Source organism: Tachysurus vachellii, chromosome 9 (genome assembly GCF_030014155.1).
Source record: "Tachysurus vachellii isolate PV-2020 chromosome 9, HZAU_Pvac_v1, whole genome shotgun sequence".
NCBI classification, from domain to species: Eukaryota; Metazoa; Chordata; class Actinopteri; order Siluriformes; family Bagridae; genus Tachysurus; species Tachysurus vachellii.
Window position 1 is genome coordinate 11,634,104 of NC_083468.1, and position 24,952 is coordinate 11,659,055.

At 39.6% G+C, this 24,952-nt stretch overlaps 1 protein-coding gene across 1 annotated transcript; it reads left to right on the forward strand.

Annotated features, from left to right (window-relative positions):
* Positions 1 to 14,527: 14,527 nt before the first annotated feature.
* spred3 (sprouty related EVH1 domain containing 3) lies at positions 14,528 to 24,867 on the forward strand. The gene is made up of 6 exons (XM_060877698.1): positions 14,528 to 14,746; positions 17,219 to 17,384; positions 17,548 to 17,716; positions 17,951 to 18,012; positions 22,805 to 22,966; positions 23,252 to 24,867. Exons 1-6 carry the CDS (start codon positions 14,736 to 14,738, stop codon positions 24,233 to 24,235), a joined length of 1,554 nt encoding a protein of 517 aa, XP_060733681.1. The 5' UTR covers positions 14,528 to 14,735; the 3' UTR covers positions 24,236 to 24,867.
* The last annotated feature ends 85 nt before the right edge of the window (positions 24,868 to 24,952 follow it).

Below are 24,952 nucleotides of genomic sequence, written 5' to 3' on the forward strand. Positions count from 1 at the left end.
GGTAACTGGCTGTCTTTCGCACAGTGAGGACATGGCCTGATCTTGGTCATGGTCTTGATACAACTGTGTCGGAGGAATTGTGCAATCCACATGGGGAGGACATTGACAATTTAACAGACTATATGTATAACATATTATATCAACTTCTGTGTAGAACGTACTGCACCCATCAGGACTGTACAGTGTTTTCTCACAAACAAGCCACGGATTAACCCTGAAAGTCTCTCCTAAGAGAAAAGAAGAGGGTTTTTAAATCAGGAAACAAGAAGGAGCTGAAAACTGTACAGAGAGAACTTAGAAAGAAGATCAAGGAAGGAAAAGAAGGCTATAGGTGGAAGATGGAGGCTCATCTGTAGCAGAACAATGTCAGTGGTGACCTGAAGTGGGTGAATGATCTGAATCCATTCATTAACAGATTTGATCAGCAATGACTTCACATCTGATGAAGACATTGGAGAGGCTGGTGCATACTCATCTCCGACCTCTGGTGCACCCATTAATGGATCTACTTCAGTTTACCTACCAGTCTGGCATTGGAGTGGAGGACACTGTCATCTTCTTCCTTAATAGGGCTTTTTCACACCTGGAAAAGTCATATTTTTTGATATCTCTAGTGCTTTTAACACCATCCAACCTGTGCTCCTAAGGGATAAGATGGATTTACATAGGAGTGGATTATTAATTATTATTAGTAAATTATAATGGATTACCTAAGAAACTGACCACAGTAGGAGAGGACAGGTGAGTGAAAGTGAAAGTGAAGTACGGCTAAGTATGGTGATCCATATTCAGAATTTGTTCTCTGTGTTTAACCCATCCAAAGTGCACACACACAGCAGTGAAAACACACACACCATGAACACACACCCGGAGCAGTGGGAAGCCATTTATGCTGCGGTGCCTGGGGAGCAGTTGGGGGGTTAGGTGCCTTGCTCAAGGGCACCTCAGTCATGGCCGGCCCGAGACTCGAATTCACAACCTTAGGGTTAGGAGTCAGACTCTCTAACCATTAGGCCACGACTTCCCATGACTTCCCACGATTTCCCACGACTGTGAATCTGAAATGGTTGTCTGCAGCACTGGAGCCCCGCAGGGAATGGTCATGGCTCTGTTCCTCTTCACTGTCTACACTGCAAACTTTATGTTCTGCTCAGCAACCTGTCACATGCTTAAGTTTTCTTGTCACATGCTGAAGTTTCCTGATCATGGAGGATGATGACAGGGAGAACAGAAGACTGATCCAGAACTATGTTGACTGGTGCCAATAGAGCTGGTGGTGGATTTCCTTAGGCACAAACACACTTCACTATCACCAGTGAACATTCAGGGAAAGGATAGTGGTCTCCTATAAATACCTAGGTGTTCATCTGAACAGCAAACTGGACTGGACAGATGCAATTTATAAAAAAGGGCAGAGCAGTCTTTTTCTGCTGAGGAGTCTAAGGCACTATTGAGTGCAGGAAGCACTACTTTTTTGACTCTGTGGTGGCCTCAGCCATCTGCTATGGAGTGGTCTGCTGGTGTAGCAGCATCTCTACTGCAGACAGGAATAGACTAGACAAGCTGATAAAGAAGGCCAGCTCAGTCCTGGGGATTCCCCTAGACACTGTAAAGGAGGTGGGAAATAGGATAATGGTAGCTAAGCTATAATCATTGATGAAGAATGACTCTTACTGTATGAAACAGGTTAATCTTTGAGCAGCTCCTTTAGTGACAGTTACATCCTAAGTATCTTAACAAGCAATAACAAAAAATTTTTTTGTTGCTATTAGACTGTATAATCAGGAGCTGCTCTCAGTGAACCAGTCTCCATAATGTATACTGTTATTACGGTTCAATAGTATAAACTGTATAAACTGTTCAATAATTACAATAATTGGTGGTTGTTTGTTGCGTTCTGATAGTTGGATTATTGTGGTTTTGTGATTGTTCTGGTATTGACTTCTGTCTGTTTTTGACTCCGAGCTTGGTTTACCCTTGGATTTGTTGCTGTGTTACACATTATATATATACCTATATCTCACTGTAAAATTGTTCACTGTCTCACTGGCAGGAGGGGTGTGGCTGCCTCTTTTCTTTGGGAGTGGGTTCCTTTTTCCCCGTGTGTTTTGGTAGGGAGTTAGATGGACTTTTCTTTGCTTTAAGGTAAGTATAGTTATTTAACTATTAGACCTTTTTGTTTATTATTTTGGCCTTGGCCCACCTTGAAGTAATGCCAATATACTCTCATCTGTAAATAATACACAAATACACTTACCGAGAAATTCTACTGTGTGTTGTTTCTTTTGGTAATTTATAAAGGTATCTAATGACTGAATCCTGAGCTATAACTCTGTGCAGCCCAACCCTAGACTGGGTTGTAACAGATTTGGGGGCTCATCCGGGATATCTTTATATTCAGTGTATAGTGTGTGGTTATATTGTGTCTGTGTGATCATGGCATTTGATTTAATCACGTTTACGCTGTGTCCTTTGTTGGAAGCTTTTGATAGATGGAGGAAAGATGATCTGCTCCTCATTGCTGATTTTTTCAATGTGTCAGTTTGCCGGACAGCTAGCAAAAAGGTAGTCAAAGCGGAACTATATGAGGCACTTGTGGCTCAACAGGTTCTACCTGAGTGGGAAGCACTTCTGGGAAGCACCGCACTGCCTACCCATCCTCTCCAGCTTCCCAGCAGAGCGGAGGAGGCTGAGGTAAATCTGGCACAGGCTCAAGCCGGTGTAATAGATCCAGGTTGGCAGCTCACTCTAAAGGAGCTTGAAGTGGAGATTAAGAGGCAAGAGTACAAAACGCAGCTCTTGAGAGTTCGTGAACGGGAGTTGGATATCGAAGGGAAAAAGCTCGACTTGGCAGCTCAGTGGCAGAACCCGGTGCCGCTGCCACGGAAGTTCAGTTCCTCAACACCAACCTCCCCGTCTTCCATTGCCTCTGAATTCTCCAAGCCACCACCTGCTCCAGCCGAGTCCTCATCAGTAAGTCTGTTTGCCTTTGATGCTAGCCGACATATTGGTTTAGTGCCCGTGTTCTGTGAAAATGAAGTTGATACCCACTTTGCAGTTTTTGAGAGAATAGCCACTATGTTGAACTGGCCAGAAAGTTTATGGACATTGTTGCTACAATGTAAACTGTCAGGTAAGGCACAGGAAGCGTGTTCTGCCCTCACTCTTGAGCAGAGTTTGAATTATGACACCGTTAAAGCTACAGTGCTCCGTGCATATGAGCATGTGCCGAAAGCCTACAGACAAAACATAGGACTTTTTTAGGACTTAACACTTAGGACTTTCTTAGGACTTAACACTGTTAAGGTTGTGTTCAGTCCACCCTCATCTCGCAAAGATGCATCTGCACGCAAATAAAAGCCTACAAATAAAACTGGAACCATGGCTAATCCCTCAGCTGGGTCTTGTACCTGTTTCTATTATCATGAGCTTGGTCATGTCATTGCCAACTGTCCCGTGATCAAGCGGAAGCAAACTAAGCAGCCAGCACAGATTAAAAAGGTTAATGCAGTAGCGGTTTCAAAAGGCATCTCTGAGAGTTACTGCCTCATTGAGCCAATGTTTAGATCTTTTGTATGTTCAGGTTATGTCTCATTAGGTACTGATGATGTAAAACAGTCTGTAAGAGTACTGAGAGATACTGGTTCGGCACAGACATGTGTGTTGGAAAGTACGCTACCGTTTTCTGAAGCCTCGTATGCAGGTAGTGATGTCTTAATTCAAGGTATTGGTATGGAGGTAATTCGTGTGCCATTACATCATGTATATTTGGAAACTGAGAATTTCTCTGGGCTGGTAAAGGTAGCTGTGCGCTCAGAGCTACCAGTTGCAGGAGTTTCAGTCATTCTAGGTAATGACATAGCTGGAAATAGCATTTTTATTTTACCTGAAGTAGTTTCTGAACCGGTGACTGATACTTCTCAAGTTAGTGACCAGTATTCTTCTCTGTTCCCTGTTTGTCTTGACATGGGCCCAACAAAAGAAGTTTGATGATGTAGTTGATTTGTCAATGTCCTTCCTATCTCAGGAAGAACATTGTAAAGAGGTTAGTGACAACATTGAGGTGACAAATGAGAGAAATATCTATCCTAGCCCTGTGGTAGATTTGCCCATGTCTCGTGATCAGTTAGTGGCTGCTCAGCAATCTGACCCTTCATTAGGACAGTGTTTTGAGTCTGTCTATAACCACTCTGATGTTAAGCAGTGTCAGACCAGGTATTTTGTGGAAGATGGAGTGTTGATGAGGAAATGGTCCTCTCCAGGTAATGATGATCCTTGGTTGGAAATATTCCAGGTGGTGGTTCCTAGTTTGCTGAGAAATTATGTTCTCAACTCATGATCATCCTTGTTCTGGACATGCAGGGATCCACAAGACTCATCAACGTATCTTGCGTTATTTATATTGGCCTGGTATAAAGAATGATGTTGTACGATATTGCAGGACTTGTCATACATGTCAGTTAGTGGGTAAACCTAATCAGGTTATTCCACCGGCTACTCTGAAACCTATCATAGTCAGCACAGACCCGTTTGACAGGATCATAGTGGATTGTGTTGGTCCATTGCCTAAAACCCATTCTGGCAATTCTTACTTTCTGACTATAATGTGTGCTGCCACCCATTTCCACGAAGCATTCCCTATGCGTACACTTAAATCAAAAACAGTGGTTAAGGCCCTTATCGTTTTTCACCACATTTGGTCTCCCTAAGTGTATACAAACTGATCGTGGGACAAATTTTACATCACGGCTGTTCTCACAAGTAATGGACACGTTGCAGATTTCTCACCAGCTTTCTAGTGCTTACCATCTGGAGTCACAAGGTGCCTTGGAACACTTTCATCAAACTTTTAAAACCATTATGCGCACATTCTGTGTAGAAACTGTTAAGGATTGGGATGAGGGGGTGTTGCTGTACGTGATGCGGTGCAAGATTCTCTTGGTTTTAGCCCGTCAGACCTTGTGTTCCGTCACTCTTTGAGAGGTCCCTTGAAAGCCCTGCAAGAACAGTGGTTGGCTAAGTCTTCTCCCCCTTTGGGAAAAACAAATGTGAAGGATGTTCAACTTCTTCATGAGTGTTTAGAGTTAGCAAGAGAGATGGCAGGAGCTCCACTGCACTCTTCACAAGTGGCTATGAAAGACTGGTATGACCGTAAGGCTGTTTCTCACTCATTTTGTGTTGGTGACCTAGTGCTGGCACTATTACCGGTGCCTGGATCCTCTCTCCAGACCCGGTTTGCTGGACCTTATGAAGTGAAGAAAAAGTTAAGTCCCACTAACTATGTTCTCAGTACACCTGGTCGTAGACGTAGTACCCGTGTGTGTCACATTAACCTATTAAAACAGTATCATGCCAGCGGAGTCCAAACCTGCCCCAGCTGTGACATCAGTGATGACCCTCTCTGTAAGTGGGCAGATTCCTCCTGCTGAATACTCCCCTGAAGTTGATGATTTACATCTTTGTAGGAACTGTATGTCTTCCCTTCGTTTAGTGAACTCTGAAGCCTTACAGCGGCTGCCAGAAAAGTTAGGAGGGTTGCCTCTATTATTCCAGGAAGACATTAAAGGATTAATAAGTAAATTTCCTAAACTGTTTGCTGATGTGCCAGTCATCGAACATGACATTGATGTGGGTGATCATAAACCGATTAGACAACACCCGTATCGGGTGAACCCTTCTAAGTGTGCAATCATGAGGCAGGAAACGGATTATTTATTGGAAAATGGGTTAGCTACGCTGAGTGTGAGCCCATGGTGTTCCCCTTGTGTATTAGTGTCAAAAGCTGATGGCTCCTGTTGTTTCTGTACTGATTACAGAAAAATTAATGCTGTGACAAAGCCTGATTCATTTCCTCTCCCGCGAATGGAGGATTGTGTTGATTCTGTTGGTGCAGCTAAATTCACCAGTAAGTTGGACCTTCTTAAGGGTTGTTGGCAAGTTCCTCTTACCCCTCGCGCAGCTGAGATCTCTGCCTTTGCTACACCTGATAATTTCCTCCAGTATACTGTTATGGCATTTGGCCTCCGTAATGCCCCAGCAACCTTCTAGAGGGTGATGAATAGAGTGCTGGGGGATTTTCCGAACTGTGCAGCATACTTGGATGATGTGGTTGTCTTTTCAGATACTTGAACGCAACATCTTAACCACTTAGAACTCGTTTTTACTCGCCTCTCAAACGCGTCCTTAGTTGTGAACTTGGATAAATGTGAGTTTGGTAAAGGAGTTGTCTCCTATTTAGGTAAGCAGGTAGGACAAAGGGAGGTCAAGCCATTAAGTGCCAAAGTTCAGGCTATATGTAGGTTCCCAGCTCCTACGAAGAGGCGTGAGCTCCGTTGGTTTTTAGGTATGGCTGGTTACTACCGATGTTTTTGTAAAAACTTCTCTGATGTGGTTTTACCCTTGACTAACTTACTATGCAAGAATGTGTTGTTCAAGTGCACTCCAGAATGTCAGTCTGCCTTTGAGTCTGTTGAACTTCTCCTGACTAGCTCACCAGTTCTGTCTGCTCCAGACTTGAAAAAACCTTTTAAGTTGGAAGTTGATGCTAGTGGCACAGGTGCAGGAGCAGTGCTTCTGCAAGATAATGATTTTGGGATGGAACACCCAGTTTGTTATTTTTCAAAGAACTATATAAAGAGGAAGCAGAAGAAGGAGGAGGGTGTTAGTAGTGGTGGTTGTTTGTTGGTTTCTGATAGTTGGTTTATTGTGGTTTTGTGATTGTTCTGGTATTGACTTCTGCCTGTTTTTGACTCCAAGCTTGGTTTACCCTTGGATTTGTTGCTGTGTTACACATTGTATATATATATATATATATAATCTCACTGTAAAATTGTTCACTGTCTCACTGGCAGTAGGGGTGTGGCTGCCTCTTTTCTTTGGGAGTGGGTTCCTTTTTCCCTTGTGTGTTTTGGTACAGTAGGGAGTTAGGGAAGTACAACTGTATTTTTCTTTTCTTTGCTTTAAGGTAAGGATAGTTATTTAATTATTAGACCTTTTTGTTTATTATTTTGGCCTTGGCCCACCTTGAAGTGACGCCAGAATACTGTCATCTGTAAATAATACACAAATACACTTTCCTAGAAATTCTACTGTGTGTTGTTTCTTTTGGTAATTTATAAAAGTATCTAATCACTGAATCCCGAGCTATAACTCTGTGCAGCCCAACCCTAGACTGGGTTGTAACACAGTAACTTAAGTTTTTTGCAATAGCAACTGTGCAATATTACCTAGTGCAATTTATTTGAAAGTTGTAACTACCGTATTTTGTTTCTTTTTTGTATTTATACACTGTACTGTATATATTTGTACTATGTTTCTACTTTATATTTGCAAATATTTTTTGCTGCTGCAGCATAGAAATTTCCCCACTGTGGGACGAATAAAGGTAGATCTTGTCTTGTCTTGTAGGCACACCTGATAGCCAGCTTTGGTGTTTCATTCAGTAGTGAATAAGAATAAGCTATACTTGACAAATATTTTAACAGTAGACCCATAGACGGGTTCTGGATTTATCCACAAAGAACAAAATTCCCAGGTTCAGATTCCCTCTGTTAACTTCATTAGTCCATTCATCCAATTTTGGTGAAAGAAAGAGTATACAGTAGTTCTCTTGGTTGGACTGTTACTAGAGAATCAGACATGATGGATGTCTGTCCACTTTTCCACATATTTTTCATGTTAGTTAGTCCTTCTCACCAGGGTTGTAATGTAACGGAGTACAAATACTTCGTTACTGTACTTAAGTAGAAATTTCATGTATCTGTACTTTACTTCGCTGTTTAAATTTATGTCAACTTTCACTTTTACTTCACTACATTTCCTAGATAAAATGTATACTTTTACTCCACTATATTTCCACTAAGCATCTTTGTTACTCGTTACTACAAAATAAAATCAGAAGAATTGTGTGCGACTGCAATAAGGGAGGTTTGGCGAATCACTGCTCCTAGATTGCATTACGCTCCGCACGCTCTACAGAGAAGCACAGGCACGCACAGCGTGCACACGCATTCAGAGCTGGAGGCATTTATCTATAACGTTAATTGGCTTTTGTCTTGTGAAAGGTCTTTGTCTTGTGAATATTTTTTATTAATGACTGCATTCATTGGACACACTGTTTGTAGAGAATGCACACATACATAAACTGATTTGATGCAAGACTGGCATCATGCATAAAATTTTGGTGTCCACTTTTTGCCATTTAATAATACCATAACATTTGGCTTAGTATGTAGTCATATAATATATAATATAAAACTCTTCTTGTTTTAAATTCTCAATGAGGGCTAAAACCCCTAAAGATGAAATCCTAGAACCGCCCCTGCTCTTATGCCTACCGAAAATCACTGAAATTTTACGTTTTACTTTTACTTCAAATACTTAAGTACATTAAATATCAGAAAATTACTTTTGATACTTAAGTACAGTATATATCAGATACGTTAAGACTTCTACATGAGTAAAATTCTAAAAGGTAACTTTCACTTCTAAAAAAGTCTTTTTCCACTACGATACTTGTACTTTTACTCAAGTATTGCTTTCTAGTACTTTATGCAACACTGCTTCTCACTGTGAAGGAGAGGTTCACCAGAGTTATTGTAGTTCACAGGGCCAGGGTACCTGCAAAGAGTGCATATTGCATCAGTCCAATTCAATTCAAATTTATTTGTGTAGCTCTTTGGACATTGTCTGAAAGCAGCTTTACAGAACATAAGAAACATAATACAAAATGTTTAATATTATACAAAGGTTAATATAATACAAAAATTCAAGATTAATATTAGACTTATATTTAAATGTGTTTGTATTTATTCCAATGAGCAAGCCAGTGTTGACTGAGTTGACTGTAGCAAGGAACAACGCTTTTAAATTCAAAACAAAAAAAAACCTTGAGAGGAACCAGACTCAAAAAAGAACCCATCCACATTTGGGTGACTATAGATAGGGTAATTATAAATATATAGTCCAACAATTGTTTATTAATCCTCATTAATAGGTTGTTGTCCTCAAATACCACATGGCATCTGCTCTTTGAATGTCCAAATACTTCATGAAGCAGAGTCCAACTGGAAATGGTACATCTCTAGATGCCTCAGGATTCTCACAGTGTTGGCCCCATCTCAATAAAGGTCATAAATCTTCATGGCATGGAAAACAACCGGAGCTGGTACAATCTCTGGATGCTTCGGGATGGGTAGAAAAAGAAAAGCAGTGGAGAGGAATTCTGTTCATAATATTAGCAAGCACTAGATGATAATGTGCCTGTTCTAGAGCACAGGATTATTATGTGGTAGTATTATGTGTATGCCTTACTAAAGATATCAGTCTTTAATCTACATTTAAACTCGGAAAGTGTGTCTGAGTCCTGAACACTGTCACTAAGGCTATTCCAAAGTTTGGGAGCTAAATACAAAAACGCTCTACCCCTTTAGTAGAATTTGATATTCTCAGAACTACCAGATGTCCTGAGTTTTGTGATCTCAAAGAGCATAAAGGATTATAGTATGTTAGAAGAAGCTGAACCATTTAGAGCCTTGTACGTAAGTACTGTAGCAGCAGTTTGTAATCAATTCTAAACTTAACAGGTAGCCAGTGTAAAGATGAGAAAATTGGGGTTATATGATCATAAGTTCTCGACCTGGTAAGAACTCTGGCAGCTGCATTTTGGACTAACTGTATTTATTGAAAATGCAGAACAAGCACCAAATAATGCATTACAATAGTCCAGTCTGGAGGTCATGAATGCATGACCTAGCTTTTCGTCATCAGATACAGATGGGATGTTTCTTATCCATGGCAATATTTAATATGTTATGGTGAAAGAAGGTTGTTTTTGTAATATGGGCGATATGATTTTAAAATAACAAGTTACTGTCTAATATAACACTTTGGTCTTTCACTGTCAAGTTAGTAGTAACAGTACATCCCTCTAAATGGAAGATGAATTGTGATCCTCCACAGATTTTTTAGACACCTCGATCTCTCCTTGATTTTTTTTTCCTTTTATGAAACCTTTCATCTAGATCATGACTGCCTATTGAATCCTTTTTGTCCTCCAGCACTTAAATTTTTTACCAATGCAGCCAGTTCTGTTGGGTTTTGAGGTATATTTGTCAATAATGATTCACAGACCATTGTCCCCATGAGATCCTTATTCTACATCTTGAATTTAAATCCACTGTATTATTCTTAATTTATCCCAGTTTGATAATGTGTCTGATGTAGGATGGCAAATGGTGCCCCAAAAAGATTTTTTCAGGGGACTATTTAGAGTGATTCCAAAGCCACAGTCAAAACGATCAACAAAGTTTGTTCTGCCTTTCCATTTATCAATCGACTGATCAGGCATGTGTCATTAAATGTATTATTCTAAAAAATATTATTCTTATCCTTCCATAAAATCACCTACCATGGGATTATGATGAGCCGCATGGAAAAAAGTTTAATATGCTTCAATTGATATAACCTATCCTGCCACCTAACAGGAAAGTATAGGTGGAGCCCTCCCCACCCCCATGTTCCCCGGACACTGAGCTGATGTTAACAGCCCTAGCATTGCCAACCCAAGCCAACTCTATGCACATTCCAGACCATGCTTACCTGCGGCAGGACCCATCGACAAACATTTTTTTCACTAATGCCTGAAACCTTGCTCCAATTTATGCCTTTCCCTCAGAATTTAATTGTTACTTCTGAACATCTCCGTGCACATACAACAGCTTCACCATCTGTACATTTTCTGCACTGCATAGCATAAGGCTTTTGTGGGTCATGACCTGGTTGCACCCAGAATACACCAAGGTCTGATGCGTATTTCTTTCTAAACTCACTGATATGCAGTATGCTTCTGATCAATCAGAGAGGGCCTAAACTGCATCAGCCATCTTTATGCAGGGACGCTTATCTTGGAAATGCCTGGCTTTCCCACAGCACCAACACACCTGGTGAGAGGTGAGAGAGATTGAAAGAGAGATAAACATGGAGTGACCTAGAGAGACATAGGAAACCCTTTCATTTTAACAAGGTTGACTTTTATATCTGTAAGATTCTATTTCTAGTAAGAGTGATTTATTATTTATTTAACCTGAATTTGATTTGAATGTTTCTCATGATATATCCAGTGTTCACAGCACTGCTTTGATTTTCTCTTCCCTTTCTCTCTAGTTGTATCTCCCCTTTTGCCTGTGATCTCATACTCATGCTGCCATTTTCCTGTTTGATCTCTAAAATAAACCAAGTTTATTACACCAAAGTCAGTAACAGACATCTATGCACAGTGGAAACTTTCTGTTTAAATTACCAAACATTTAGTTTAATTCTACTATGTGCATGAATGAGTAGGCATGAGTGTGCTCCCTGTGTTCTCAAACCAAGTGTGAGTGTACCCCTCTGTTCATGTGCATTCAAATACAACAATGGAACTTCATACGTGGTTTCAGTCTGTGATATTAGAGTAATTGTATGTGGCGCATAGATGGTAGAATCAATTCTCACAGTCTTCTTGTTCTCTTTTATGTAATGGTATACTTTTCCAAGGGTTGAACTGTTCTTGGGAGCAGAGTTAATTGATAAGCTTTTTTTAGTATGACTTAGGCAAAGGAAAGCCAAACTGAACCATGAAGCTGTGCTATGAGGTGTTTCTAGGAGTGAAGCTTAAAACAAAGCACAGACAATGAGGATATTGGAGTTCTTGATGTAGCTTTATTAATGCTTCCAGAATGCTTACAAATGACCACTGAACTGCTGCATAGTGTTTAGCATATTATACAGTGATGGCTCAGCTTGGTGTGGGCCCTCCACCATCTTTCTGATGGCTCATTATATTGGGCCCTCCACTCATTTCTTGGTAAATGAGGTTCCTGCCTGGACTCCAAAATATATGCACAATAAGACTATTTTCATCTATTTGCAGCACAACACCAAACATATTTTGTGGAGACAATACAATATTTGTTGTTTTGTGTTCCACATCTTAATTTCAAGAGATTAAATTTCACATTGAGAGTTGTTTTGACACAATGATCAAGGAAGTATTTGTAAAGCATGTAATTTATTGGATGACAATCAAATTTAATTGGATACATGGCCAAAACATCTGTGTCGAAATGAATTACCAGGTAGATTCAAGGTTTCATCATGACTGACCAGGTAAATTGGTGTGGTTTAAAGTTCTGTAAAAGGACATAGTAATAGGTTAAGAAATCAAGAAAACTCATATACTATATGTACTCTAAACCCATTAATTATAAATTCATTGTCCACTGTGTCAATAGAATGATGCACAAACAATGCATTGCACTGCTGCAGCCTGATTGGTTGATTAGGTAACTGCATGAAGGGTCTGGTCTGCAGATTTTCCTAAAAAAGTATTTTTCATTTGTCAGTGAATGTTAACAAATAGGCTGACTGCAGAATTATTTTTATGTTATCCTGGAAAATCAGAATATCAAAGACCAGTTAAATAAACTACTCCTAATTTTGATTCTACCATATTTTGGTAACATTATGACAGGTTACATAGTTAACCTGTCAGGAAAAATTAGCACCCACCTTAAGAAGAACCTAATCCACATATGTGTTAATTGTATTTTGTTTCTTTACCAGTTATTTCTGTTATTCATTTTTTCTTCTGCTTTCCTAAGCTAGATATCCATAGACATTGTGAAACAAATATCCACCATTAGTTCTGCATGTGAATTGTTCAACCTTGCTCTCTGTTATGTTGCATCATATCTTTGTCTTGATTCTTGTCCTGTCTTCACTCCTGTATCATGTTACTTCCTGAATCCTTATTTCCTGATTTAATTAACCTGTTTTCAGTTCTTATTTGATGTTCAGGTATGTTTGTGATCTCGCTGTACCAAGCCTTATTTCCTGTTTCCTTTTCGTAATTTCATAATTTCATAATGTGTTCATTCCAGTATTTCTGCACATGCAATATTGATTGAACATAAAGTATTTACACTAGTCAGTGCTGCTTTTGTGTACTGTCTTTTGTGTAATGTTTTGAGTTTTTTGTTTGCACTGTCTTTTTGTCCTTTGTCTTGCACTGTTTGCACCAGGTTCCAGATGCACTTTATGTGGCTAGGACTACTTACTTAAGTCCGTTGCTCTATCTTTGTTTTATGTAGCACCATGGTCCTGGAGAAACATTGTCTCCTTTCAATGTGTACTGCAACAGCTGTATATGGTTGAAATGACAATAAAGGCTATGTGCTCTGACAGAGTGGCCTCCAGCACCGACCTCTCTCCAGAAACTGACAGGGTGGCCCCAGCTCAGAGTTCCAAACCTTGTTTCATGCCAAAGCCAACATAATGGCCAACATAACAAGCCAGTTTCCCAGCCCAGTTCCAGGCCATCTTTCAAGCTCTGTTCTACACCAAGACAGATGTGACTGCATTCCAATCCAAGTTCCAAGCCCCCTTTCATGCCAATACCAAGCTTCCTACAAAGGCTGACACAGAGGCCTCCAAAGCTCAAGAAATCGCCCCAGAGGCCTCCAATTCAGAGCTTCAACCATTTTCTAGTTTTGACTTTGTCCCCCGTGTTTATTAATGTCTTCTCTACCTGCAGTTTATAATGTAGTAATATATATATATATATATATATATATATATATATATATATATATATATATATATATATATATATATGTATATATATACGTGTGTATATATATATATATATATATATATATATATATATATATATATATATATATATATATATATATTACTACATTATATCTTATATTACATGAAAACCTTTCTAATATTTAGAGGATGTTTATCGGTGGCAGGCTATGTACTTTGACTCTCAGTAAAAATGAATGAAAGTTGCACATGAATGGGAGGAAAACTCAATGAAAACACGTAAGAATTCAGTCGTGGCTCCACTAGTGCTGCGTCGAATACAATGGCAGCCTCAAAGGAGCTTTCCAAGGTACTGAACAGTAGAACAAATAATGTCTAGAATAGTGCATTTGCCGTCAACAGTATTAAATATTCGATTATTTATTTGCTGAGTTATCCATGCAGAAAATATTTGGTTAATCTAGGCAATGGCAATGTTACGTATATCATCTATTTTTGAATTGGCTGTTGTCTCACGTCAAAACGCTCCACGTTAGTGTGACAAGAGACCTTGGAGCAAAGGACTTGGAAGCAAACGAGTTATCGCAAACGAATAACGGTAACGGGGTATCCTTACAAAGCAAATGTATCGCCAACTGATTTGTTTAATTGCCATTTGCACTAGATGTCACCCGCTGAGACTGGTGAGTGAGCTATTGTTCTGGTGCCTCGATGTTCAGAAGGAAACACGGCAGGTAACGTACAAGGAAAACAACGGAAAGAAACAGGGAGGGAGAGAGAGAGAGAGAGAGAGAGAGAGAGAGAGAGAGAGAGAGAGAGAGAGAGAGAGAGAGAGAGGATGCTGTCGTATAATCAACGGAACATGGCTGCTGCAATATCCAACCCTATCCTAATACACCAAAAAATATAAAGGTGGACACAAAAAAATGAAAACATCGAGCGCGTTTAAGATAGAATCGTTTAAGATAGATACGTTTACATATATTTTTTTGGGAGGGGGAGTGCGTGTGTATGTGTATGAGAGAGAGCGAAAGAGCAAGAGAGAGCGAGCGTAAGCGTGCGTGTGTGTTCTGTCGAGAAGGGAAATAAAAAAGACAGGAGACCGGGGGCAGCCAGCTCGAAGCTCCAAGCAGCACCAAGCCATGGAGGGCGAGTAAGTCCTTACATTTTATTTGACCAAACATTAGAAAAGACTAAACCGATGGGCTGTGGAACCGATTTTTTTTACCACCTCTAAGAGCCCGACCACAAAATCCGATTATAGCTGATATAAATATACTTAAACCATGTAGTTTTAGCTTTGGACAGTGTACATTATATCTACATACATCTACGAAAATAATATACGCAGATAATTTATATCCATTTGCTTGAACCACAGTATTAAAATATTGTACTGGAAACGCCGTACCAATGACAAATATATGTCAGTAAATATTTTTCCTTGAAAATACAAAACAGCACGTTTTAGTTCAGATATTGCACAGTTCACCTAGCAATGAAATATGTCGCGGAATGTGTAGACGTACCGGGAAAATAATTCCAAAATATGGCGCTTTCCCGACCTATATCACATTTCTGATCGCATTCACCTATGTATCCAGCTATAATGGATGAGTGGAACTTCCTTATGATTTTTATCAACGCACCTCGAGTTTCATTATGGTTTTAAAGCCAAACTTTATGAATGAAATCCGATTTTCTCTCTCCCCCTCTTCCTCAACCCCCTCCTCTTCTTCATTTCCTTATGTCGCCCCCTCCCCCAACCCGGCGCTTGCTTCCTCCATTCCCTCTCGCACCCACTCATCTTTTTTTTTTTTTTTTTTTTTTTTACTAACAATTGCGACTTATACACTTAGATAGCATATCTCATATCACATAATCCGCCACTTTTATTGTATTTCATTCATAAAACTGCCAGTGGCGGTTCTTGACTGAGTGCGGATGTGAGCTAGAAGTGGGAGTGAGAAGAACGTAATGTCTGAAAATAATTAGCAGCACAAAATATCGACCAATCTTTAAAGCAAATTGTGTGTGTGTGTGTGTGTGTGTGTGTTCATCTGCGTTTATTTTAGCATATGATGGGCATAATGATGAGTATATCGCGGCTGTGTTCACATACCACGGGCCTCGTATGGCTAATGGGCGCGTTCATTGATATATCTCCAAAAGAAATGCTCAGTGAATTTTTCTTTCTCCCTACAGGTCACAAGGCTACTACACCTTAGTTTGTCTCGAAATTATTTTGTTGTAATTAACTCTAGTTTCTTTGTTGCCATTATTTTTTCTCTTTGTACAAAGCTCTTCCATATTAACACATTCAACAATTATGTCGAATGTTGATTTACAGTAAGTATAAACAATGATAAAACAAGTACGTCTTGTGATTAAGTATAGTTTCTTATATTGTAAGGGAGAATTCGTTTCCCTCTCTTACATGATCATTCACTAAAACTTGCCCTGCCTTGCTGCCATTGATATAATACTGTAGTGTCTCACTGCACATTTTTAAGTCTATCAGCCTAAAGCTGACACTAGAATGGATATAAATATGTTAAAACCAAGATTAGACAATTCGATCATAATTTATCTTAAGCTTTCACTGAGCATTTTTGGAGAGCACTATGTTAATACTTTGTAGAGCCTCCCCTTGATCCCAAAGTATTTTTAATTTGCTATTGGAAAAAATCATTTCAGATTCTTGTTTATGTTCATATCATTGCATAATACAGTTCCTTCATATTTTTCATGTCCACTTTTATGCAGTGAATCTCCCATTCTACCACATCCTTAAGGTTGATGTCTCTTAGTGAATAGGAAGGCCACTGTAGAACATTGAACTCAATGTCATGTTCATAAAACCAGTTTGCAGGTTGGGCATGCAATTATGCTGTTGGTGCCAAATTCTGTATCCCTCGGCAGAAATTGAGATTCATTGGATCAGGCGATATTTTTTTCCAGTCAAGGTTTTGTGGGCCAAAGGCTATGGTGGTTATGTGAGTCACTGTAGTCTTTCTGTCAGCTCAAACCAGTCTGGCGATTCTCTGTTGAGATCTCTCATCAACAAAGTGTCTTTCTTTGGAACTGCTGAAATTTAAAAAAAAAAAAAAACTGTTTGGATGAAATTACTAGGAGATCAGCATTTATGGAAATACTCAAACCAACCCATCTGGCACCAACAATCATGCCATTGTCAAAGTCACTGTGCTGGCATTTCTTCCCAATTATGATACTTCACATGATTATATGTAGTGCACTGCTGTTATATGATTAGTTAATTAGATAATTACATAACTCTGAAGGTGTGCAGATGTTCCTAATAAAGTCCTCTGTGAATGTATGTGTTTATTATAGTGCCTGTAGATCAATAAAAACATATTTAGATAAGATGAGATCATAATTTCCACTAGATTGCTTGTTCTACTTAATCAAAAATGTCAAGATTACTTCTAAATTTACTATTCTTTTTCACCTGAATCTATGTATAGTTTTCTGCTGTTTTGCAGGTCCTTCATTAGAAGGATTAGTGTTTGTTTGATGTTTTGGTATGGGTGTGTGTGCATGTGTAGTTTTATGTCTGATGCTCTATTAGCCTGTATCCTCACACCTCACCCCTCCCTTACAGTGTGCGTGTGCGAGCAGTGGTGATGACACGTGACGATTCTAGTGGTGGCTGGGTGCCCCTTGGAGGTGGAGGCCTCAGCAATGTTGTCATCTGTAAAGGAAGGAGTTCTGAAAGCCAAGCCCAGAAGGAGTATCTCATATGTGGAGAGCGGCTGCGCGATCGAGCAGTGAGTGTGTGCGTGTGTGTTTATGCCTGTATCCAACTGACTCACCATTTTTTCACAGGACCCGGACTTCCCTTCTTTGGGTCTTCAGTTTAGAGAATATATTTGACATCAGTGTGCCAATTTATTCACAGACCTACACACTGAACCTTCTCTTTTTATGTAGCCCGTGCTTGAATGTGCCATTCAAAAGGGTCTGATCTACAACAAAGTGAACCCCATATTCCATCACTGGCGTGTGGAGGAGAGGAAGTTTGGCCTGACCTTCCAGAGTCCAGCTGATGCCATTTCTTTTGAAAAGGGCCTTCAAATTGTCCTTGACAGGCTGGACAAAGGTATGCTAAGTACCTGGAGCCATAAAACAATGATACTGATAGTATTTCAAAAATCCATTTTGCTTATGCTGACAATATGTTTGTCTTGTGGAAAATTATAAAAGATTGTGCAAAATACTGCAATCTTTAAGAACGGTTACTATTGTATAATGCCTATATTGTCCTCAGTATTTTTTGCAGGAGACCTAGATAAAATGAAATCTAAATCTTATTTTTCAATAACTCTCATTTAAGGCTTTGACTCTCCTTCTTCCTCCACAACTGAGGAAGGAGACACAGAAGATGATGGCCAAACAGTGAGTCACATCATGACTTTTACTGCTATCAAGAAATCCCTGCTTATAACACAGTCCATAAACAACAGAAGCCCTTGAATTTTGCCTATTTCACCAATACAAAAGCAGAAAAACCTCAGTGATTGAATTTTTATGGGGTGGGGGTGCACATGCATTTATAATTAGGCATGTGAGTATGTTTCAGATTAACCAGTCATTAACTTGTGCTAAAAAAGCAATTATCAGACATCTGTCATCTATGATTCTGATGAACCCCAAATACAGCTGTTACTGTAAGATTTTCTTACATGTATACTACAGTGATATTATAAAGAACAAGATGTCCCTTTACAAGTACACAATGAAAACATATAAGGGAGGAACTATGGCAAATTAAGTTGCAAGAATATCTGACAAGTACACAGAATGTGACAACCATCTCTTGTAATTTTCACGTCAAGGCTATGAGGTAGGGTAGAAAAATGAAAGCTATTTCTCATGGGGAGAGGGTCCATGTGTATGTGGGATAAATCCATGCCTGAAAAAAATCACAAAGTCCACAAAGGAATAGCTTTAGAAGAAGAAGATCTGAAAATCTGTGAAATTACTTTAGGGCTATGCAAATCCCTGTTTTTCAAAGATCTGGAGAATTTTTGAAAGAAGAGTGGAATAAAATTGCTAAATGAAGATATTAATTTAAGTGGTGTAAAATATTTCATATATATATATATATATATATATATATATATATATATATATATATATATATATATATATATATCAAGGATGTGTTTTTATATACACTGTACATCAAACTATTTTATGACTAATTTATGAAAACATAATTGTTCATTAACTGTATATATACACTATATACAGTACTGTGCAAAACTCTGCTACTAAGGTATGGATGTCGAAGACAGTTTCAGGTCACAGGTCATGGTCATACACCATGGCAAGACTGAGCACAAGACACAAGGTAGTTATACTGCTGTAATGAGTCTGTCTGTGTTTTGCCCTGTTTCTGTCTGCTGTCATGCCCTGCTGTTAATTGTTTGCTCCCATCTCGTTTGTTGTCTTAGTTACTCATTGTCCCTGCTTTGTGATTGGTTCCTGTCTAATATATATACACTGTTCACTTCGCTGTCGCTAGTCGTTGTATGTGTTTCTGTTTCCTGTCAGCCCGGTGTTCTGCCTAGTCTTGCCTACGTGTCTGTATTCCTGTTTCTTGTTTTGTTTATTAAACGTTTAACTGCAATTGGATCCTCACTCGCCTTTGCCTCATCGCTACAACTGCATCACCAAAGATTTCAAAGCAGGCTGGGGTTTCAACAAGAAACACAAAGAAATGGACCGTAGATGCAGTGGTTGAATAAGGAAACAGGTGAATACAGCAGATGAAAAGCAGTTCATGCTTACTTCCCTTCAACATAGGAAGATGTCCAGCACTGTCATCTGCAAACAAATGGATTAAACCAATGGGACCCAGATACATCCATCTACAGTCCATAAAACTGTCACTGGAAGTGGTCTTCATGAAAGAATTGTGGCCATTAAGTCATATCACCGACGTGGAAGCAAGGCTAAGTGACTCTACTATGCAGGAAAACATGGGATCTGGGAAGCAGAAAAATGGTCTGATCTCTGGTCTGGTCTGATGAGTCAGATACTTCTGGCATCTGAGTGTGCCCACATTTATTCTGCAGCAGGCCAATTACCACAAACATACAACCAATGTCTTTAAGAAGTATCTTCAGTATAGAGAAGAACAAGGAGTCCTGAAAGTGATGGCTTGGCCACCACAGAGCCCTGATCTCAACATCATTGTGTCTGTGTGGGATTATCTGTGATTAGTTCTTCCAAAATGTCTAGAAAAAAGCTACTTGCAGAGTTTCTTCAAAAGCTGTGTGCAAGAGTACTGAGAAGAGTTGATGATGTTTTGCAGGCAAAGGTTGGTCATACCAAATCTTGATTTTTTGTGTTCTTAAACAATTTCTGTTTTGTACATTTACACACACAGACACACATGTTAATATACAGTGGTGTGAAAGTGTTCCTGATTTTCAGCCCCTTCCTGATTTTCTATTTTTTTCGCATGTTTGTCACACTTTATTGTTTTAGATCATCAAACAAATTTAAATAGTAGTCAAAGATAACACAAGAAAACACAACATGCAGTTTTTAAATGAAGGTTTTTATTATTAAGGGAAAATCTTACATGGCCCTGTGTGAAAAAGTGCTTGCCCCTAAACCTAATAACTAGTTGGGCACCCTTAGCAGCAAGACCTGCAATCAAGTGTTTGCGATAGCTTGCAATGAGTCTGTTAAAGCACTGTGGAGGAATTTTGGTGCACTCATCTATGCAGTATTGTTGTAATTTCAGCCACATTGGAGGGTTTTCGAGCATGAACCACCTTTTTATGGTCATGCCACAGCCTCAATAGGATTCAGGTCAGGACTTTGATTAGGCCACTTAAAGTCTTTATATTGTTTTTCTTCAGCCATTCACAGCTCATTGGATTTTATTGTGGGGTCTTTTGTGACATCTTGGATGAGTCGTTGCTGTGCTCTTGGGGTAATTTTGGTCAGCTGGCCACTCCTGGGAAGGTTTACCACTGTTCCATGTTTGCTGGAGTCCCAAAGCTTTAGAAATGGCTTTATAACCTTTTCAAGACTGATGGATCTCAATTACTTTCTTTCTCATTTGTTCCTGAATTTCTTTGGATCTAGGCATGATGTGTACCTTTCAAAGATCAATTGGTCTACTTCACTTTGTCAGTCAATCTCATATTTAAGTGATTTCTTCATTGGGAACAGGTGTGGCAGTAATCAAGCCTGGGTGTGGCTAGAGAAATTGAACTCAGGTGTGATAACCCACAGTTAAGTTATGTGTTAACAGGGGGCAAACACTTTTTCACACAGGGCCATGTGGGTTTGGATTTTGTTTTCCCTTAATAATAAAAACCTTCATTTAAAAACTGCATGTTGTGTTCATTGTGTTATCTTTAACTAATATTTAAATGTGTTTGTTGATCTGGAACATTAAAGTGTGACAAATGTGCAGAAAAAAAACACTTTTTCACACCACTGTATATATGCTCAAAAGTTTGCATACCCTGAATTTTTTTTTTATTTATTTGGAAAATATGACTGAAAGTTTTTCTTCTTTAAGGACAGTGATCATGTGAAGTCATTAATTATTACATTGTTTGACGTCTTTTAAAACCAAATTTTACATTTCCTTGAAGGTTTAAATGGTTATTAAAGGTGTTTCCACACCTGTGACTCATTGTAATTGTAATTAGTGTCTATGCATAAATAGTAAATAATGCAAATTTATCAGCTCATGAGGTTAAGCACTGACTGGATACTGCACCAAGACAAGAAGTTGAACTTTATAAAGCAGGAAAGGGGGCCTATGGTGAAAAGCACTTCTCATGTTTTGGGGCTGTGAGAGCTCCAGTGGCACAGTGAAGTTAGTAAAAATTGATGGAAAGATGAATGCAGCATCTTCTCAGAAAATACTGCTAGACACTTTGCACTCTAGAGCACAAAAGCTGTACATGGAATGCTCTTGGATGTTCCAACATGACAATGATCCAAAGCACAAGGCAAGGTAAAAAGTAAGAAGGTTCTGGAGTGGCCCGTGCAGTTTGAGCAAGACAACCAAATTGACAAGAACTGAAGTCATTTTGCCAAAAGAAATGAGCAACTACACTACAACTTGCAAATTCTACCAAAGTATGCAAACTTTTGAGCGCACACACACACACACACACTCAAACACTCACGCATATATATTGTTGTTGCCAGCATGGGTTATGTCAAATACACCAAATATTTAGTTTTTTTTTTTTTTTTTTTTAAACAATCAAACAAACAACAAAAAAACCTTAATATTCTTAAATTTCTTTAATACAAATAGATATAGTATCAGGATAAAGAAATCTGGATGTTTGGAAAAGATTTTTGGCTATAGCAGGAGGCAGGTTGTTTGCCAAAGGGCTGGAGAATGGTACAATAATGAGTGTGGCAATGAGGCATAATAGAGGTTTGTTTGAGACTGGGGCTGTATTTAGTCAGGATTAAGGGTGTTCACAATGTGGTGACCTAAAAAATATTCAGCCAATGTCATTAAGAACATCTTCAGTGTAGAAAAAACCTGGAAGTTCTGAAAGTGATGTTTTGGCCCCCACAGAGCCCTGAACTAAACATCATTGAGTCTGTCTGGCATCACATGAAGAGACAGAAGGATTTGAGGCGGACTACATCCACAGAAAATTTGTTCTTAGTTCTCTAAGATGTTTCAAACAAGCTACATTTCTAGATCCTTCAAAAACTGTGTCGAAGTGTACCTAGAAGAATAGATGGTGTTTTGCAGGCAAGGGGTAGTCACATCAAACATTGATTTCTTCTTTTAGATTTCTGTTATGTTTATTTACTTTCCATTTTGTTAATTTATAACACAAACTATTAAAACTTTTTTCCTAAGCATTCTTACTTTACAGCATTTTTCACACTTGCCTAAAACCTTTGCACAGTACTGTGTATATATGTGTATGTATGTATGTACGTAAATATCATTCAAGTAAATTCTACATTTGTAGTCCGAGGAAAAAAAAAAATCCTACAATTTAGCAGTAACATTGTCTGCTGCCACTGTCAGGTGAAAGGAAATTTTTCAATGTGTTGGCCAGTGGGCCACCTATCAGACAAGAGTGATGCTGCAGCACAATTAACATGTCTCTGTGAGCCAGGCATTGGACATCATTCACTAGGTCCAGCAGGCTTGATAACTTGCAGTTTGTATCAGTCTCACACAGGCAGTGAATCATCCTCCAACAGCAGAAAGGAGATGTTACCCAAGCCCATAACCATAGTCACTAGCGAGTCGTCTACTTGCTTTGTCCGCTCTGCAGCAGAGGAATTTGGATATGGGGAAGGGCATGCCATCACTATTCAGACCCCTGGACAGGTATTTCAATTATTTTACCTGTCTATTACAGTATTCTGATTAAATATGGATGACAAAGGACAGATACAGTTAATATTGCAGATATACTTCAACTTTTATATTTACTGCAATTAGCCAAAGCATCATGTAACATCATGTAAGCACTGGCATTCTGTGTTAAAAATATTTCCAATTGTTTTATTGGTAGCAAAAATTGTGATAATGTCTCAAATGTCACCTTTAGAGATATTTGTGCCTTCATTTATGGTTCTCAGTTTCCTCTTGCCATCACTTGCTTTTCTCCAGGTGAATAGGCGGTCCTGCCAGCACCAGCTTTCCCAAGCATCAGTTATGTTGAATCCTCCAGCCCCTCCTCCTCCTCCTCCTGCTCCCCCAACCTCTCCTTTAGCACCCCCAACCTCCTCACCCCTGTCCTCACTTTCCCCTACTGTGTCCTTACTGGAGGAAGGTGACCTACACAATATAGATCCATGCAAGGATTTATGGGGCTCACGTGGATATGAGGACTATCGACGTGCTGAGGCTACACGGACAAAAGTTGGGGGTCTGACAGGCGGTGTCATGGTAGGACGTGGTCCAGATAAGTCAGAACTGTGTGTGGTGCACTTTGAGAAAGAATTACCTAGTGTAGGTACTACAGGATGTGAGGTCACTGTTATAATGGACACCAAAGGTTCTCGGCGCCACTCCTCCTCACCAACCTGTATGCCTAATGCCATGTCTGGAGCATCTCCTGTAAGTGGCTCCCCACAGGAGACAGGCAAAAGCTCACCCTCACCATGCTGCATCCATACTTCACTTGCCACACCTCGCTCTCGGACTCGCAAAAGAGGGGGCAGTGGGACCAGTGGGGGGGGGGATGCCATCTCACCTGATGATGACAGCCCATGTCCACAAGGCTCGTCCTCATGCTCATCACGCTGTGTGTACTGTCGCTCGGTGTTTAGTGCCTCAGAGAACGGACGTGGCCGTTGCCGGGATGCACCAGATCCAGCTCTACACTGCCTACGTCAGTGGACGTGTGTGTGGTGTGCTGAGAGCCTGCTTTACCACTGCATGTCAGATTCTGAAGGAGAGTTCTGGGAGCCATGTTCATGTGAAGACTCGCTTGGGCGTAGGCCACACCCACTTTGCTGTGCTGGCTGGATGGCACTGCTGGCACTGTCACTCTTTGTGCCCTGCATGTGCTGCTACTTGCCCCTGCGAGCATGCCTGCGTTGTGGGGAAAGATGCGGTTGCTGTGGTGGAAAGCACAAGGCTGTGCGATGAGACCTGGCTTTGAGAGGTTATAAGGCCACTGAGAGATTGGAGGTAGAGGGAAGGGAAGACACCAAATGTTTTTCATCTAAAGAATTGCCATAGCGCAAGATCTCTCTCCCCACAATCCTCTGCTGCATTCCATTTATACTCTACCAGGACCCTTAATGGTGGTGCCAACACACAATGCACTGGCACTGGCTCCAACTGACTGTTGTTGAGGCTTATAGAAGGTGAATGCTGAAAACACCAATGTGTAAAGCTAGGTTGTTTTTTTGTTTGTTTTTTTAGTCAGAAAGACAATACAAGACAAAATTACAAAAATGTATATCTTGCTTTCCTTAACAATGATAGATATTTGTTTATATAACATTTATTAACATGCTCCCTTTTACCTCTTTACACAGTTTTGCCTCAATGTTCCAGACAGGTTAGAGAGAAAGAAAAATATACAGAAATGCATTGGCATACAGAGGCATACCGACTTTGTGTCTTTTGAGCATTTCTTATGTAAGTATGAGAACACTGTTCAGGAAGATTTTTTGACATAACAGTGAGTGGAAGGGTACTTATAGGTAGGATCACTAAAATTGCAATGCACAAACACACTTAAGAAAATTAAAGTAGTATTGTATTTTAAAGTCAGAAACCAAACCTATTTTTAAACTTCAAAACATACCAACATTAGTTTTCAACATTGGCTTTAATGTGCAAATTCATACAAATAAT